Genomic DNA, 18,322 nt, shown 5'->3' on the forward strand with positions numbered 1-18,322 from the left:
AGAGCCACTACATGATCTTGTTAAAAGAGCGACAAAAAAGTCTCAATAAGATATTGCATTATAAGCAGACTGAAAAATGAACTACAGTCCTGGGATAGAGCGAACTAGTTAGCCCACTTGAGCCGTCGTCAAGACGACGTTACCCAACTGTCGCTCTACTTCCTATAGATTGCTTCTGTGTGACCCCAAAACAGTTACTAAGTCGCCGAAAACCACGGCTATCTCCCTTGTCAAAGGTCGGTAAGTGGCGAGCGCCCCTCCAACGCAGACAAGCAGATGGACAGACAAGTGTGTCCCGTCTCCGACAGCTCCATTCAACCATGCACAGTAAACCTGGGCTTAAAAAACAACATGAAGAAAAGTAATTCCATAAGGTGTATGGGGAAAAATATCAACAAGGTCTAATAAGTGAACGTTTTTCAGAAAAAATGCTTAAAGAATGGGAAATGCTTTTCCAAAAACAGCCTGATAAAAAGAATTTTGGCAGACGAAGAACAAGTATATTTCATCTTGATTTGAAATCTTAGATTTCAGTTTTCCGAGCGTGGCAAGTGTGCTAGATCCTGATCCGTAATCTGTTCAGATTGGGAAACAGACACTGTGAATTGTTTTTGTCAAACTCGATGCGGACTCCACAGGAAAATAGGCATCAATTGGCGCTGACAGTTTCATTGTTGTTCTTGTACGACGGACCCCCTCGCAGAGGCCTAGACTTGCCGGCCCACCGCGACGCTCCACTCCACGAGACACGCGGGAGGTCACGTCAGGAGTGATCGGCAAGGCCAAACCAGGATTTTTTTTTTTTTTTTTTTGCTCTCTCGCTGACACGCTTTATCGTCATGCTTCGTGTTTGTACGGAAAAAAACTCGAGCTCAGCAAGTTAGAATGTTGGCTAGGAAAATAAGTTATGTCAATTGTAAGTCATTACTTTGGGTCCATAAGTGAGTTGCAGGTTTGCCCAGAGATATTTTTAGAAATGCTGTCGCTTCATGTCTTACTTCATCGCAGGACAGACATTCCAGAGACCCAAATATTTGTATACGAGCAATTAGAAAAGTTAATTTTACATAATATGCCCTCTTTCAACTAAAACATCATGCTTGGTTGTTCGCCTTGAAATTGTCCCTGCGTGCAAAGCAGGCAGGACGCAATCGGCAGCCTTTTGTCTACGGTTTCCTCATTCCCCCTCTGGATAAGCAATTTCCATTTCACAGGGCGTGATGGACACTTTTCCAGCCTTTTATCTGCCGTTTTTTCCTGTATTTGCACGCGGAACACGAGAGGCTGGAACACAAGACGTTCGCCTCAGGGAACCGCAGCGTGGCCCGGCGTTGACAAAAGGAGCAGCCTATCAGCGGAGGAAATCTTCTTGTTTTTCACGTCTTGGGATTCTTCCACTGCTGGCTGTGGTTGTCAGACACCAATTGTGGATAGAAAAAATAGGTGTTGATCACAAACTGGACCAGTTGGAGAACCTGACTATGACAAATCTAAAACGAGCAAAGAGTGCACAATTCTGCCAAGGGCCGAACAATAACGAAAAATAAAGTCATTCCTTCTCTCTTAGCGGCCACAATTGTGAGGTCACAGCTAATTTACATAAGGCGGCCTCATGCTGACTTTCTTGGAAGCTAGGGAGGGGAAAGAGCCGCCATTTTCAAGTGGAGTCACATCAAAACCAAAAAGGAGGCAGAGCTATGGCGTAAAACAAAAAAAACAAAAAAATCCAGTACAAAAATCTACAAATCTCAGGTGGGGCCTTTCTGCTCTAGTCCTGTCGATGGCAGGGGTGATCATCACCCAACAGTTGAAAACGACCAAATAAAGCAGAAGAAGCTAGGTCTGCATAGATTTTGCAAATATTCTCGTAAGTGTCACACACAACTGGCCCAAGCTGAGATTCAAGGGCAGAAACTCATAACTGTGAGGCAAAATATGCTAACCGCAAACAAAATTCGCACCATAACAGGCCGGCCAAACACAACCTCTTTGTGAAGGGCAATAACAACCCCACTCTGTCTAATTTGTCACGGCTCTTCCCGCACATTAGTGAGCATTGCCGGTGCCTTTGTGTGCGGGAGGTGAGGTCGGGGGCACTTGGGGATGGTGACCAGCCGGGGGCACTTCCTCAGTCGTGCTCCCTGGCACGACGGTCAGCGTAAACCCGCTAACCTCGCGCTGGCAGATGCTCCCAGATGGAGCAAGAACCAATTGCACAATTCATTGATAGGACTTTGCTAAACTAAAACTAAATAACACTATTATAATGTATTTATTTGTTTGCTAATACATCTAGCTAGTACAGCTTCAGAAATGTTCATTGATGTACATTGTTTCTGTCAAAAAATTGAAATTGTGCGACGGCAATCAACGGTGACCATGTGAATAAAGGGTGAATTTTTATTTTTTTAGAAGAACACTAACAGTGGCCTGATTAGAGTTGCTGGGTTTTTTTTTTCTTCATCAAAAAAAAGAATTTTTTGGGCGGCTCTGGAAGGGATTAAAAGCATTTCATTTATTTTTTATGCTACATCTGGTCGTGGAACAAAATAAACCTTATTTAAGATTATTTAAAATGAGCACACAGTGATTAGGGATTAAGAAATGAGCCAAACTCCAAAATAGTTCAAGCTTGGGACTCCATCACTGAATAGTATGTTCGAATCAGAGGACCCAGCAGGACCTTGTTTGGTTCTCAACAGCAAAACGTCCGAGAGAAGTTTCGGAAGAAGCTTCCAGACGCCCAGCCCCAAAATCTCCATGGTGCAGTCTCTCAATTTCCAAACTGTTAAACTCATCTAACTGCCCCTGAGGGAGTGAACAGCTTTCTAACCTCCTCCCTTCTCCTCCTTCTTTCCCTCCCAACCAACCGTCCATCCATCCATCCATCCATTCAACACTTCCTGTTCTCAAAAAAGGAGAGGCAGCAAGGGGTACCTCAAAAGACAAATACTTGGCGAGCAGATTTGTTTCATAAAAGTCTTGTTCTTCCAGATACTAGATCAATTGACAACTGACAATTTTTGCCCATTTATAATCGACTTTCAGCTCACCTGTTTCTGGTAAACGATAGTAAACCCATGTTCAATAATGAAGCTAAATGTCCGGCTAAACAGTCTTCATACATCTGCGGGGGTCTGACAGTACAAAATTAAAATTAAAGCGACTGGGGATAGCATTTAGCCTCACTAGCTTCATTATCCAATGACTATTTTACATATTACATCATCTGATTTCGGTAAGATGTTTGGTCATTGCATGGAAATGGCTTGCTTGCACTGAGTTCTGCGCAAAAAAGGCAAAGAACAACGGCGGTCATTCCAGGCATTCCAAATAATCCCTCATGAAAGATGACTTCCTGCCTCGGAAGACCCTCAAGACCTCATTGCACAATGCGGAATGCAGGGAATCTTCGGCTTACAATTGTTGCTGGCGAGGGAATTCTAACCCTCCCTTCAGCTACACGTGTTTACAAATACTTTTTAAGTGTCTTCCTCCTCTATGGCGCAACCAAGACCCCAGGACTTCATACTTATATGTTTCCCTCTTAAGGGTTCAGGGGTTGTCGTTAATATTTGTCAATTGTGGGTTTGTGAAGCTCTTTAAGACTCTGATGAAATTGAGGGCTATGTATATGAAAAAAACTTCACTGGGCCCCCCACAGGAATGACATAACCACCACATCTACCCCAAAATAGGAATGGAAAAATTACCTATTTTCAAATTCAAGTGGTGTTTCACAATCATATCAGAGCTTGTAATTGGCTCAAAGCAGAGGAGTAATTCATCTATTTGTGCACCGCTTCCAATATGTATATTATGCACACAATTTTAAAAATGGTATGACATCATTTGTGAGAAATATTTGGTGGACCCAAGTTTCACTGCTTTAGGAAACACTGTCCATGTTTACAGCTGCTGGCTTATGGCCAGTGGACATTGCCGTAGACGTGCGTACTCCTAACCTGGCCGGCGGCAATCCTCATAGGCCTCGACGAGTCACGAGAGAGAGAGAAGAGCCACCGCAAATTCTTGGCAATGGAAGCTGACCAGAACTTTATACTGAACAAGAATCGGACCCCTCGAAGTACCTAATTTTCTCAACTAGATGCCATACCCCAAAGGCAAATTTTATTCAATCAGACTAAAAAGTAAAACAAAGTAAATACGAATCCTCTCTGCTATCTCGCACACGTGAAAACCCACACAGCAGAAAAAAAGGAAGAACCGAAGTTTTGATTGAAACGACTTTGACGGGATGAGCAAATTACGTTAATGACGCGTGTGTTGAACTCTCCCCGAGGCTCCCCATCATTTGATCACATTCTATAAAATGGTCGACTAGTACCGACATGAACCCATGTTCCTTTCGTCAAATGCTTTTTAGAGGTCCTTCAAGTATCATGTGAACTTTCCCAAAACATTTTGACATTCAAAATGCTCAAAACAATCAAAGAATAAAACAATAAATGTTCCGAACGGCGCTGTGTGTCATTGCAAGTTCCCATATTGTGAAAGCACCCTGAATGCACCATGTTGCCTGCTAAGCAAGCGTGTGACATGAGTGTACGAAAGCGTGGAGCTGCCAATGTTGAGTAAAAATATTTTGACTTGCAAAAATGTTTGTCACAAATTCGAATAAACTTGTAAATATGTTTGAATGAATTTGTAGCTAAATGCTACAAATGTAATTAAGTCCCCAGATGCGTCAAAGCGACTAAAGCAATAGAAACGGCTGGAGAGAAAATGCATGATTATTATTCCAGAAGGGTGAAGGAAAGCAGAGGAAATGAGAGCGAGGCCATGTTGAAAAGTGGAATCTTAGGAGGCCATCATCATTATATATAAAAAAAAAAAAAAAAAAAAAGAAATACAGGCAGCAGCAGCAAAGTGTCTGCCATAAAACACATGTATGTTTGCTTTACAAAGAGCTGTTTCCTGAGAGCTGTCCACAGTTCTCCACTTGGTTTTCAGGGAAACTGGCCTTCAGTGTGAACGTCTGCCGGTTCCTGTGGGCACCCTGCACATTCCTGACTGGACTGGTCTGGAATCGCAAGGGTGCCTGGCCAACGCCGCACAAAACGCACATTCTTTATTAATTGAGCTCGAGCTAAGCCGCAAACGCTCAATGCTGGCCGTCCAATCACAGCGCAGTAGGGAAGAGCAGGCTGGCCAATCACAACAGCTAAATGGACAGGCACAACTTGGTCAACTCCAAGGTAAGCAAATGGAATTGTACAGTATTGTATGGGGAATAGAGTCCAAGCATATTTAGCCTAACAATATGCTAAACCCAAATACTTCAGTTACGCTAACACTCTGCATTCACAATATCGAGATTTTTGTAATATTAGTTTGCATTAATTTATTTTCTTTTTCTAATTTTGATCATGATTTTGTTCAATTTAACAGAAGCTTTTAACTGATAAGTTGATTATTTATTTGTAAAGCATTAAAGATCGTTTCTACATATACAGCTAACATTTTAAAAATATCGTAAATATTTTTAACAAAACCATTTTTGCAAAGATGTTTGCCAAATATTTTAACAAACATTTTTTTTTACCAAGCACGAGTTGTTTTAAGTATTGATGTGGTGAAATTATTTAATTACTTAAAAAAATTAATTAACTTGGGTAATTATGCTGTTAGGTTAACAATTACACATTCAAAACATTAATAGGATAAAATACTTAGTTGATTGATTAGAATTCAATCTGTTAGGAGCAATGAAGTCAAACAGAGCATTGATCATTTTAAATGATATGTCTACACCACAGCAATCATCATTAGTCCGTAAGACGTAGTGGATGTCAGTCTTAAGTCTATCTCATACAGCATCACGTGAAAATAAAAGAAAACTAAAGTCTCTCTTTGATAGCTGTCACACGCACACACACATGCACACACCAACATAAACATCAGTGCTGCTGAGTGACACAACGACTCGGCCGGATCCGTTTCCACTTCCGTGAAATCTAAACATTGGTTTTTGTTTACGCTCATCCTGAACTGGGACCCGGCTGGGTGGGGGACTGTGTGTTTATCTTTGTGTGTGTGTGTGTTTGTGTCAGAAAGAGGAAAATGAGATGAAAGACATGTCAACATTTTGGAACATCTTACTATCAAGAAGCACATGATATGAGCTGGATACGAGATGTGCTGCATTTTGGCCGAGGAGATATATACAAGACTCGGGACGTCAGGGTTTGAGGAGGGACAAAACAGGAAAAAAGAAAAATTCCCCACCCAGCATGTGAAAACCTGTGTCAGGTTTCCTCATAGACAAGGTCACCCTCTCTCCGTGTCGCCTCAGTGCCTCCACTCTGGTAACCCAATCTGCCGCCGCAGAAAAAAAAAAAAGCTTTTTGTCGTTAAGACTTAAACCGTTTCCCTGTAGTCACCGTCTATTTTTCCAATGTTGTGTTGCAAGAGGTTGCATCAAAATTCCTCACAAACGAAATTCCTTCTCGCACATTTTTGGTCCAAATCCATTCAAAGCAGCCTCTCATGCATTCTGACAAGAACTTGCCGCAAAGGAGCACGAAATGAAGACAGGAAACGGGAGAAGAGCAGAGGACTCGGGAGGCTTTCAGACAAGAGGTCGCTTTTCCACATCGCCGACGAGCGAGGCCGACACCCGAGCCGTCTGAATGGGAATCGGATCATCTGTCAACACAAGGCACGGCCTGGATCCTGCCTGCAGACTGACATGGATAGGACACTTCCTCTTACGGTCCCATGAAATGGTGGCACAAATTGTTGCTATGGTGATCGGCGGTTACGACCACAGGCAACAGGTGGGACTGCCCTAAAGCCATTTTAACACCACCTGTTCATGTCAGCAGTTTTCCAATTTTTGGATAAGTGGATATTTTACATGATCAAATCCAAACATGCTCACAGTCTGAACGAACTGACACAACCAATCAAGCCAAACACAACAGTCGTCCTTATCCACGGAGCCATTGTTTTACAATGAAATACACACGAGGGTCTACGGAATTTGTTAAGGTGCCCTTTGAGGTGAACACAAGGTTGTAAGTCTAAACCAAAAGCTGCTTGTCATTTCAATACTTGCTCCGGCCTCCTCTTGTATTATGAAGCATCCAACCAGGAGGGGAAGGGGGGGGGGGGAATACACAGCAACCCCCGAACTTCCCCTTTCCTCTGGAGGGGAAGCCATTTTATTGTGTTACACTGGGGGAGGTGGGGGGGGGGTGTAATTACTTGAATGAAAGGCTTTTCTCAAAAGCTGCGGTAATTACTAGATGCACGACGAGAGGCTGGCGAGAAAAAAAAAAGGAGGATGAGGCCGAGGAAGGGCGGGGGTACTGAAAGAAAACATGACAGGCAGGTATTAAAAGTCAACGGGCGAGGCAGGAAGGAAGCAACGAGCGGGATGTGTTGTAACAGAGAAAATGTTCAGCTGGGCAGGAAGGCGTGGCCTCATGGACACCAATCACACAGCTCCTCCCCGGCTATCCTTTTGGTGATTTATACATCGACTTCTTTTTCTCTTTTTTTTTTTCCTAGCAGGAAACGTCCCCCACCATATTCGTAGGGCTGAATAATTCTTTCAGACAGCGTAAATTACACGCCGCGCTTCCTGGCCGCTGGCTTGAGGAATGTCTCGCAGCGATGATGGAGGGATGGGCAACCGGAGCGATCAGTAAGAACCACGACAAATTAAATAACAGAGGCCTACAAAATAAAGCCTAGTTTTAGCTTTTTAAAAAAATGAAAGAAAATAATATAAAATTTCATTCTAATGCTCCCCCCCAAAATTACTCGGGAAAAATAGCTCAATATTTGCTAAAACAATGATAAATGAAATGAAAAGAAATGACCTGTTGAATAAATTATAATAATGTATGTCTTATGTTGATCGTGTGCCTCTTTTGAAGCCTTTATATACTTGAATTTTCTTTAAATCGACTTCTTGGTTTCGGCCTGAACAAGCATAGAGAGAACAGATGGAGATGTGCTAACCACTATTCCACTGTTCTTCCCAGGCAGAATGTGAAGGGCCTAAAGTGAAATGTCAAAGTGACAGTGGGCAGTTTAGACGAACAGTTGTCAGTCGTAGCCTTAAAGAGCATGTCCATCTATCAAATGATCTTTTTACAGGCCATCAGGTATCATTTACACACTTTCCCCCCCTGGTAGATCCTGACCTTGGAGAATGGCCCCTTTAGATGCCCAAAGAGCCTCCCCCCCCTTTACATGGCCAAGCTTGTCAAAGGCTCTCCTGTTAAGGGCCCATGTGGAAAAAAAAAAAAAAAGGTGTGCTCTTAGCTTGTTATGTGACACGCCGGGGAGACGGGCTACAGGAAGGTGAGGGGAGGAGGAGGCTGGGCACACGGGGGCAACAATGGCTCCTCTCATGTCGGGAGGGCCCATCGGTTAAGTGTGTTTTCCTGCAATTTGAGAAAGTGGAATCTGGTCAAATTGGTGTCCTCTTGAGTTCCGAATACCTTAAGTTATGTGACCGGAAGGGGGTGGGCACTTTAAGTGGGTGTGTGGACTGAGGGGAGGGGGCACCGGTGCTAATTGATGCTTTCGGGCCAGGACTGCATGTTTCTCTGGCGACGCTCACAACATACACAAATAATTCTCTACCACATTAGTGGCGTGAAAGATTGACAAATTAAGTGAAATTTCTTCCATGATAAAGCACAAAGTATAAAGTACAGTCATATTGTGTCAAGAAAAAAACAACAACAACAAGCAACAACTGTAGAAGTCCACTTGCTGTCGTGCCTTGGTGGGCAGGGCGCGTTCAGTCAAACAAAGCGAACCCGACCAAATGTAATAAAGACGAAACGTAACACAATAACGCCATCAAAAAATACACTGAGAAACTAATCAATGTAATACTGGCATGAGGTGCAATCCTATCTTCACAAGTCGTAGTCTGTATCCTCCTCTTATTATTATTTTTTTTTTTCAGTCTCCTGACCTTGGCATGGGCGCAGTGAAACCCAACACTGCCCAGCAAACAGCGGCAGCAGAAATCTATTTCTGTATTTGTGTTACAGTAAAAACGCCGGGCCCCCGTAATTGAATCGCACTAGCCGGACGGAGACTGCCAGACGTGACCGCCTGCACGCTCCCGTCACGGCGGTTGAAGAACAAGCTGCTTAATAAGAATCATCATCTTGCGGCTAGCGCGCTTAGCACAATGTTTTTATAAGACTTTGCACTGCCAGGCTTTCAACGCCAAGTCCACTTTGGTGTTAGGATTTTCTCAGAGCAAATTGCAGGACTAAAACAGATACAATCAATGTGTACATTTATTCAAGAAATGTAAAACTCAGCGAGATAAAAGTTTCAACGTTTCCCCCTGCTTTTACAACAAATTGCAGTTCTCTAAATGGCATCAAAACGAAATGGAGGCGCAAAGTCGACCTAGCAGTTTTTTGTCATCGTCGGCGGTAGTAACGATCATATTGGAAAGTGAGTTAATGGGGGGGGAAAAAAAACCCTCTCCAATATTGCACTTTTTAAAAACCTACAGTAATGACCTCCTGACAGTAATTTGAATTTTTGCCACTTTTTGCACTGAGATGGTTCTCAGATCCTCAGTTGAGCTGTATTAATTGTTTTTCCAAAGGATAACGAAGAATACATGCCTATGTTGTCATATTTAATCTGCCGACATGTATTCCGCCATCTTTAGCAAATAGGTGCGGTTTCCATCAAAGTGCTAAGAATAGGTTCCCAAGGGCAAAAAAAAAAAAAAAACACAAATAGATGAATTTGTGAATTGTATAATGTGACTCGGCGGGGGTTAACTGTAAAAAATGCTTTGATTCAGATTCTTCCATTACGGCTCTGACAGGACTAGTGAGCAATTGAAAAAAAAAACATTGAATATTGAATTTTTATTTATTTTTTTGCTGCTTCTTTATCACTCCACAGAGGGTAACAATAGTGAGTCAATCTAGTGGCCTTGTAGCACGTCTTCTCTCCGCCAGAACGCCACGCCTCAGGTTGTGTAACAACTCCGGATCTCGGTGATTCCCTTTTGGCACGGACACAACAAGCTTGCCTTTCTAAAGATAGATAAACAGGTCTATTCACATGCTGTCAACTGGTCCATCTCCATATCAACAAAGCGCAAAACTGAAAGTCTTTGCTTCTTCCAACAACATGCCTCGCCTTCGCCGGTTCAACGCAAAGACTTTGCAATGAGTGCAAAACAACCAAAATCTACTTCTGGAGATCACTGACCTCTGGTTCGATTTAACTTTCAAAATAATAAGAAGCAACCACTTTGCGGCGCTCAGCAGTGAGGGTTTGGACAGGAATACGAGTGCGGGTAGCCCCTTTCACATGGCCAGCAACAGCTGGAATTTTTTATGCCACTATTTTGGATGAATGGCATTGAAAAATAATCGGAAATTGATTTGAACAAGTCATTTTGCTTTTTATTTTTTTATGCACGTACTCTGAAATTGCTGTCTACCCTGTCATGCGATAACTGACCTCTAATGTTGATTTCAAAAACGAAAAAAGATTTTGTGTTTCTTTCATGCAGGTTAAAGAATGGCTAGTTGGAGAATACATATTTGCACACATATTCATTATTTACGTTAAATTATGTGTATTTGGAAGCTGTCAAGCTTAACATTGTCCCACTCTGTCGTACAGAAATATCAATTTGGAGAAAAAGCCTTTTAGAAATATTTTTTTAACTGTCTAAAGTCAGCTGGCTAACTAAAACATGTTGCTCAGCAAATGGCCACCATGGGTTAACATTGGGCTAAAAATGTCCACCCTGTCGACGAGCTCATATTTTGCTCTTTGTGGGCACACACACAGACTGCTGCTAATTTATTTTTAAAAAATGCGGTACGCTTGACCAACAAGATTTTTTTAACAGCATAACATCTACGTAATACAATAAAAATAAGCTCCGAATTTTGAGTAATTTGGGAATATTAAAAGGCATTGACTGAACTCACATCCCTCTTCATCACATTTCCATCTTCAAAACAGTAAGCAGTTTTCCTGTACTTTTATTATTGTTAATATCCCTCCCAGCTCATTTAAGATGAAGCTCCCTAAAATGGCCAACAATTGGCATTCACGCCAGAAAAACATCTGGCATCTGCTTGCAATTGGAGTTGAGAGTCTCCTCAGAGATATGAATCTTTCGGGGGTTCAAAACGCTCTCCTATGAGGGTGCCTGAGCTAATTGTCCTTTCTTATCTAGATTTACGTCCTGACAAGGGCATTTAGGAAGTTGGATTGGGGTGGTGGAAGAAAAGAAAAATGCTTTGCTAATGATATTTCTAGTTATACGGGTACAATGTGTGGGGATTCCATGAATGTGCAGCTTTCGTACAGTGTGTGCGTGTGTAAGGCAGTTGCGATTCCAACTTTGATAAGGACTATGTTGATGTTCTGGGGAAAAGCGCTTTGTCTGTGAAGCGTAACAGCGCCCTTGAAAGTGGTGAACCTGCGCCGGGTAAATATACACATGCACACACTCAACAGGCATTCAGGCTGGTGCTTTTAAAGACTGAGAAGGAGTTTTTTTCACAATTCCCAGGAGAAGGTGGGGGCTTCAAAAATGGGTCTCAACCCAGGGTTAGGGATTTTTTTTTTTTTTAAACTGTAGAATTGGGCCTGGGAAGGGTTCAAACAAGGGTTAGGGTTTAAGATATGGTTGGGATTTCAAAGCAGGGTTCAAGTTTGGGTTACAAACCAGTAAGGGTTTCAAACCTTGGATGGGGTTTCATGACAGAGTTAAAATTTCAAATTCAGGATTCGATTTAGTCTTCCAGGGTTTACGTTATAGGAAGTAGTTAGCTTTTCAAAAACGAAAAAAAAGACTGTGTTCGGCGGATAAAGATTTCAGGCTAGGGTTTGAAATCCAGGATTTAAATCAGATTTGGCTTTCAAACAAGAATTAGGGTTTCAAGATTGGATGATGCTTTCAAAAAAAGTGGAAGGGCTTCAAATTAGGGGGTTTAAATCTGGTTTAAGGTTTCGAGCAAGGCTTTTCATTTCAAGTTTGGATTTCAACATGACTGTTTCAAGACGTGATTTGGTTTCACAAGAGGATTTCAAAGTAGTTAAGGTTTTAAATTCATCTTTGGGTTTCGAGATTATGTGTAACCATTCCATCATTGATAACACAACACATGATATTTGGCACATATTTGCTGTACAAACATTCAGATCACGTTTAGAGCACCGTGCCTGAGGGCAAAATGACTGTAAAAGAATGACACCTTTTTATTTTACCTCCTCCTCCTCCTCCTCCTCACACACTACATCGACATGCACGAAAGTGCGACACACTGCAGCCTTGCTGCCAGAGTGTAAGGTGAGGACCACAAAAGGAACACCTGGCAAACGCGGATGTGCTCCTCCTCCTTCAGAGAGGAGGAAGAGAAAGAGGTGCACCACTTGCTTGCCCCCAATCCCCTCCACCCTCCTGACTCACCTTTCACATGGCTGGCAGGAAGTGGCATTGAGAGCAGGAGCTGCATGTACACGTCCCAAAGCACGTACAATCTCAAATTCACAATTGGGCTGCATGCGATGGTATGCGTACTTGTATCTTGTAGCACTTTTTTCACTTAGGTACCGATCTTTGAATTGTATGAATTCGTTGCATGTTTATGTATTATGTGTTTTAGTAATAGAGATACTATATATTACAAAATAATATATTTGACAACTTATATAAATCTAATTTATTTGAGGGTTTAATAATATCATAATAAAAATAAAATACTGAATTAATAAAACAAAATATGACATGGTATAAGGTACACTCTTGTATTTTTCTGGACATGACTTGTGTTTGGAAGAAAGCCGTCAAACACATAGCCCGGAATAAAAAAATAAAAAAATAAATAAATAAATAATGCCTTTTATCATTTTACTCATATTTATTTCACCGATTAAATTGCTACAACAGGTTGTAAAGATCTTGTTGGCCCAAGGACCAACTTATGAAAATCTGGAGTGTTTTCTGGAGAGGTGCCAGCTAATGTTGGGGCATGTCCACAGGATTCTTACAAATCCTCATCTCTTCAAAAAAAAAAAAAGGGGGGGGGGACTTGTGCTATTTACTTTCCGCTCGCCACCTCTGAGACCTGGGAAACGCCACTCCTGTTAAAACAACACTCTGTGTGGCGACTTACATTTATAAACGGACATTTATGTAAAGTTGAGGCCTATTTGGGAAAACTCCAGGAGGGCTGTCCCCCCCCACGCTCCCTTGCACGGCTTTGCTGCGTTAGACACGTTTTGACGTGAAGCCACAGTTTTAAAGTGGCGAACATAAACCTTCCTCAACAATCCAACAGTTCTTTTCTTTATGCTTAACGAGCGCTTGTGGCCAGTTTCACTTCACAACATGAATTTTGATAGGCAGGTCTGTCTGGAGTATACCCACTAAACAATCTTAAGGATTTATGCCTGAAAAGACACAGAAAGTGCTATTTGGGGTCAAATCAGACATTTTAGACTACAAATGGCTAGCAAAGAGTAGATTTGAATTAGACGAGTGTCACTTGGCACCATGAAATTTGGTGGGCGTATCTATCATTAGGAGACCTTCAAAAATGTCTCAAGAAGCAATGACTGACAAAACACAGGAAGTCAGCTGGTTTGGTTTGAAGTGGACATTTGAGGGACATTTTGTTCTTTTCTCTCTTGCTCTTTAAAGACAAACTTGGTCAATAGACTGTACAAGGGCTAACAAATTTTGAACAGAACAGGTAGGCCAATAATAAAATAATAATAAAAAACTTTGTGGCATGTGGCTTGAGAATAGTGGGAATGTTTGATGACTTGTCATAAAATGAGAAAAGCTCACTGCCGTTAAAACAACAAAAAATATAGTCAGCTTATGAAGAGTTTCACTGAACAGCCTGAATTTTGGTTGGCATGTCTTTCATGAGGAAACCCACCAAATGTCTTCAGAAGCCAGGGTAAAAAAAAATAATAACCCACAGGAAGTCTGTCATTTTGATTTGTAACAAATTTTTGGGCCGTTTGAGGCATTTCCAGGTGTCAATACATGGTGCAGACATGGCTATCATGAGGAGATGAATAAAAAAGTCTCAAGAAGCCATGTTGGAAATGTGAAAGGAAGTCTGCCATTTTGCTCAGAAGTGGACGTTTGAGGGTCATTTGGGCCAGAGCTCCTTCAAATACAAACTAATACTAAAGATTTCATCAAATGGCTACCAAATTATAACCATGTTTACAGACAGTGGCAGATAATGTGATGCTAAATCATTAAAAACATCATTTTACTCATTGTGTGTGCAATGTTTAGCAGCAAAGTTTAATGACTCATCATAAAATAAGAAATCAAATTGGTCCTTTTGGTTCAAAGCCATCATTTTTGGGGTATTTGAAAACAGATTTCTTTTCAAATTGCCACTAAATTTGAATTACATATTTTAGACAGATGGGCATCACTAAATTTAATGATGTTACATAAAAAAGAAAAACAAACAGCAAATCAACTGTTGGGTCATTTCAGATTTTTGGGTCCTTTCGTACTGTGTCTGTCATTTACAGCGGCCTGTCTTGGCGGCGTTTTCATTTCTAACCGCAGCTGCTGTAACTTTTTTTGGTATGCAACCTGCCAAAAATCTGATTCCACTTTAAAATGACAGTTAAAAGGAGCTTATCAGTGGAATGCACACGTCGCCCGAATAAAAAAAAACAATAAAGGAAAAACCCTGCGACAATTGCAGCCTACCAGACATCCTTTTTGCCAACCAACTTCCTGTTTATACAGGAAGCCAACGGCTGCTTGGAGAGCAAGCAAACAGGAGGGGAGGCAGGGGGAATTGAAGATAGCCTGGGAGCGTTCAGGAAGAACGTGATAGCTATACTGTCGCCATTGAGTATTTAGAACTTACGACCTTTACAGAGCCCCTAAACCCGGAGGAGAAGCCCTCCCTCCCCATTACTGTAACTCCCTCGTATTCTAAGCACCCGGAAAATATCTTCACTGAGAAGACTGCAGTTTATGTGCATATGTACACTGTAAAAAATAAAATATAGGCACAACAAATACCATCATTCCCAGGTGGAGAGGTGTGACTGCAGCTGGTGATTGGTTAGATAAATACCGGAGGCGCATATGGCACCTTGTGGCCTTGTAGGGGGAAGAAGGAGGTGTGAGGGTTAACCTCCAAAAGCCTCTGCTGGTGTTTTGAGGGTGTCAATGGGAGCATGGAAGCCAAAGGCCGTAAAAGTATTATACTATCTCAATTGCACCGACACACGTCGTGCGGCCAGTTCGTCCAAATTACACATCAACGTAAATAGTCATTTCCTGCAGAAGGGCCAAAAAACCCGACCTGACAAAAAAAAAAACATGCCTCCCACTGAAAATGGGATTCCTAGCTGTGAAAGTCAAGCTATTTATGGTATGCGGCACTTTCCACCCACTGAAATACCCACTCCATTCCGGAACCCCCCCGACTTCTTTCCTCTGCTGCTTGACAGACGGTAAAAGCCACCTCCAGTCGAACTGCGTGCCGAGATTAAGTTTGACAGACAAATAGCCACTCTGAAGACTGCGATGGCTTGTCTGTTGTCATAGCACATGTGCGCACACACACCTACACCCAAAACTACACACACGCACGTGCACACACACACAAGTACACGCACACACACTTTAAGAAAAACTAAAAGAACAAATGAAATTTATTTCAAATGAATTATCCACTATTACAAGATGAAAATGTCCCATTATAGTTTTATGATTAAAAAAATAATCCCACCAATATGTATTTATACTACCTATTTATACTACTAAGACTTATTGTTGACTATATATTTGGCGTTGTGAGGCCAAGAAAAAAGTATTTCAATATCACACAGTCAGTCGTCTCTAACGACCTCTTTCGCCAGTTCGAGGTTCCACTGTACAAATAATTTGTTTAAAAGGTGTTTGACTTTAGCCGTTTCACCGTCGAGCACTTTTGACTTGCTGTTTTTCCTATGTACAGCCTCCACCATATGCACAACAAACTACTTTGTACATCAGTGTGTAAAAAATGTGCCCTAAGACTGCTTTTCCAATTCCGCGTCGGGGGAGCGCTTGCAGTAATTCATCCACGATGACAGCCATATGGAATACTGCTTCGCACCGCCGCAAAACGCTACTCTCAAGTCACGCCAAGTGCGGAAAAAGAAAAAAAGCAGCGCATATCCTGCCTCTTGACTGCCAGCTCGATAAGACTGCAAATACTTTTCAGGAGGCGCATTAGCGTCGAATCCCCGGAGCTAAAATATGGCTAACGTCTCCTCTACCAAAGCCGAAAGTGGCCCTTGCATCTAAACGTCGACTCTACACATATAATTTGTACCTATCGAGTAACATTTCTTCCTTCAACCGCGGGTTCCCTGCGAGTTTTGGGGATACGGTGACTGTAATTGCACTGTTGCTTGAGTGACTCTTCCCGGGAATGGCGAACAACGTCATTCCTTGGGGTGGAATGCAGAGTGCATATTTGCCAGTGGAAATAACTGGAATATGGCAGAGGTGGGTCGGCGGCAGGGGGTCTTGCTCAATCAAACAAGCGACTCGTGCAGAGGTAACGCTGCTTTAATTCAAAATGGATGGCGTGCTGTTTAAGCACTGGGGCCAGACGATATGGTTTTGGACAGCTCGTGCGGAGATAACCGCAATTCCCTCCAGGGTTGTATTTCTGCTGTGGACCCATTCACATTAATGACTGTGCCTAGCCTTGATCCAAAGTCAAGTGATTTCTCTCCATAGTTTCGTCTCAAAGACGTTATGCGAAACAAATGGTTTCTTTTCAGAAATCTAAGGGTACCATACCATCATCACAAAACAATGAAAACAAACATAACATTGTGGAGCAAGCATAGTATGTCTGAATCTACTGTAAAAAGAGACTTTTGTATTCAATAAAAAAGCCCTATAATGTAGAAATGTGGAACAAAGAAAAAATAGGAACAAGGCAAAATGGCTAGTACAAATAGGTAGTGTTGCTGACAGAGACGAAAGTACACAACATTGAGGAGCAAGCATATGACGACTGTAAAAGTTGAGTTTACAAAAATGATGTGAGCAGGAACAAAAACCTGGTAGTTTTTTTTTTAGATGCTATCTCACTAAAAATAAATGCAAAGCTGCATTTTTGTGTAACTGTACGTATTAGCTACGTTGTCCTGAAATGCGCTTCTATAAGTCACCACACAAAAAATCTAAAGTTCATGAAATTGTATAAATGTATAACAGCCACCCACCACATATTGCTATTTTGGGAGTTTAATAGTAGCGTAACTCTAGGCGGCCGACACATCGCAACTTGACGTGTCCAGAGTCCAACATAGATGGATGTACAGAACAGAGAGCTTTTCACTTTTAAAAATAAAATATTTTTATTTTATACAAGTACTGGAAGGGGCCTTGTCCAAAATGGTCCGCGTACCGGTTGTTGGAGACCATTGCTCTATATTGTATGACCAGGGCACTAGCTGTCGGGACGTTCCTCTTGTGGGTTGTCATGATTGATTCCTGTGACTTAACCTGGAAGTCGGGAGCCATATTGAGCAGAGCTCTGCTGTTTGTTAAGTTTTCACATTGCTGTGTTTTCATCCCGGAGGTCATGGTGGTGTCATACGTCAAGCTAAGTGCTTCCTGAGTTTGTCCATGCGCTGAGCACAGTTAGCGTTAGCTGCCACTAAAATGCCATCATGCATTTCGACATGGCGACGTGAGGGGAGGAGCAAAAATAAACTAAGGTGATGGGGCATTAGGGTTTGTTTCAATCATACGGTGGGTGCTTTTTAGCCAGCAGCTAATGAAAAGTGGCAAAGTCAATTATGTCAAGATATAGAGCAGGGGTGGGCAAAGTATGGCCCTCAGGTCATACCTGACCATCTCCCATCTTTTATTTGTTGCGCTATTTCGCGGGGTAGCATTTATATTATTACTCGATGAAATCAATCAGCTCTTATGGTGTCGATTACTTTGATAATTGGTTGTCGGTTCATCGATTCATTTTAACGCCTCTATTCAGAGCTTTCATTTTCCAAGATAAAGCAGAGTCATTGCTTCATATTTCTTCATTTCGTGCACCTGCCCTCATACGGATTGTACTTACGACAATAATTCAATTCACATTTTCCTTAGACCCCCAATTTTGTGGACCATAGCCCAGCCTGAGACCAATGTTCAGTTATCCACACGTGTAACCACTTTCCTTCGGCATTGGAGTATATTATGGAAATGATACAGGGTTGAGATGCAATGCTAAGGTCTAGACCCAGGAGTCCTAATTGGTACCCCCACCCT

General features: G+C 42.0%; 1 protein-coding gene across 3 annotated transcripts in view; it reads right to left on the reverse strand.

Annotated features, from left to right (window-relative positions):
- Window positions 1-18,322, reverse strand: part of afg2a (AAA ATPase AFG2A) — an 86,502-nt gene that overhangs the window by 8,915 nt on the left and 59,265 nt on the right. Inside the window, exon 16 of one of the 3 annotated variants that reach the window (XM_085903200.1) lies at window positions 8,326-8,420. The exons of the other annotated variants lie outside the window; for them this stretch is intronic. Coding sequence (XP_085759326.1) covers window positions 8,385-8,420 — 36 coding nt within the window. The 3' untranslated portion in view covers window positions 8,326-8,384. Of the gene's footprint in view, window positions 1-8,325; window positions 8,421-18,322 lie in introns of those variants that run through there. 3 annotated transcript variants of the gene reach the window in all.

The sequence above is a fragment of the Syngnathus leptorhynchus genome, chromosome 2, assembly GCF_054491065.1.
Source record: "Syngnathus leptorhynchus isolate UIUO chromosome 2, UIUO_Slep, whole genome shotgun sequence".
Taxonomy (NCBI): Eukaryota; Metazoa; Chordata; class Actinopteri; order Syngnathiformes; family Syngnathidae; genus Syngnathus; species Syngnathus leptorhynchus.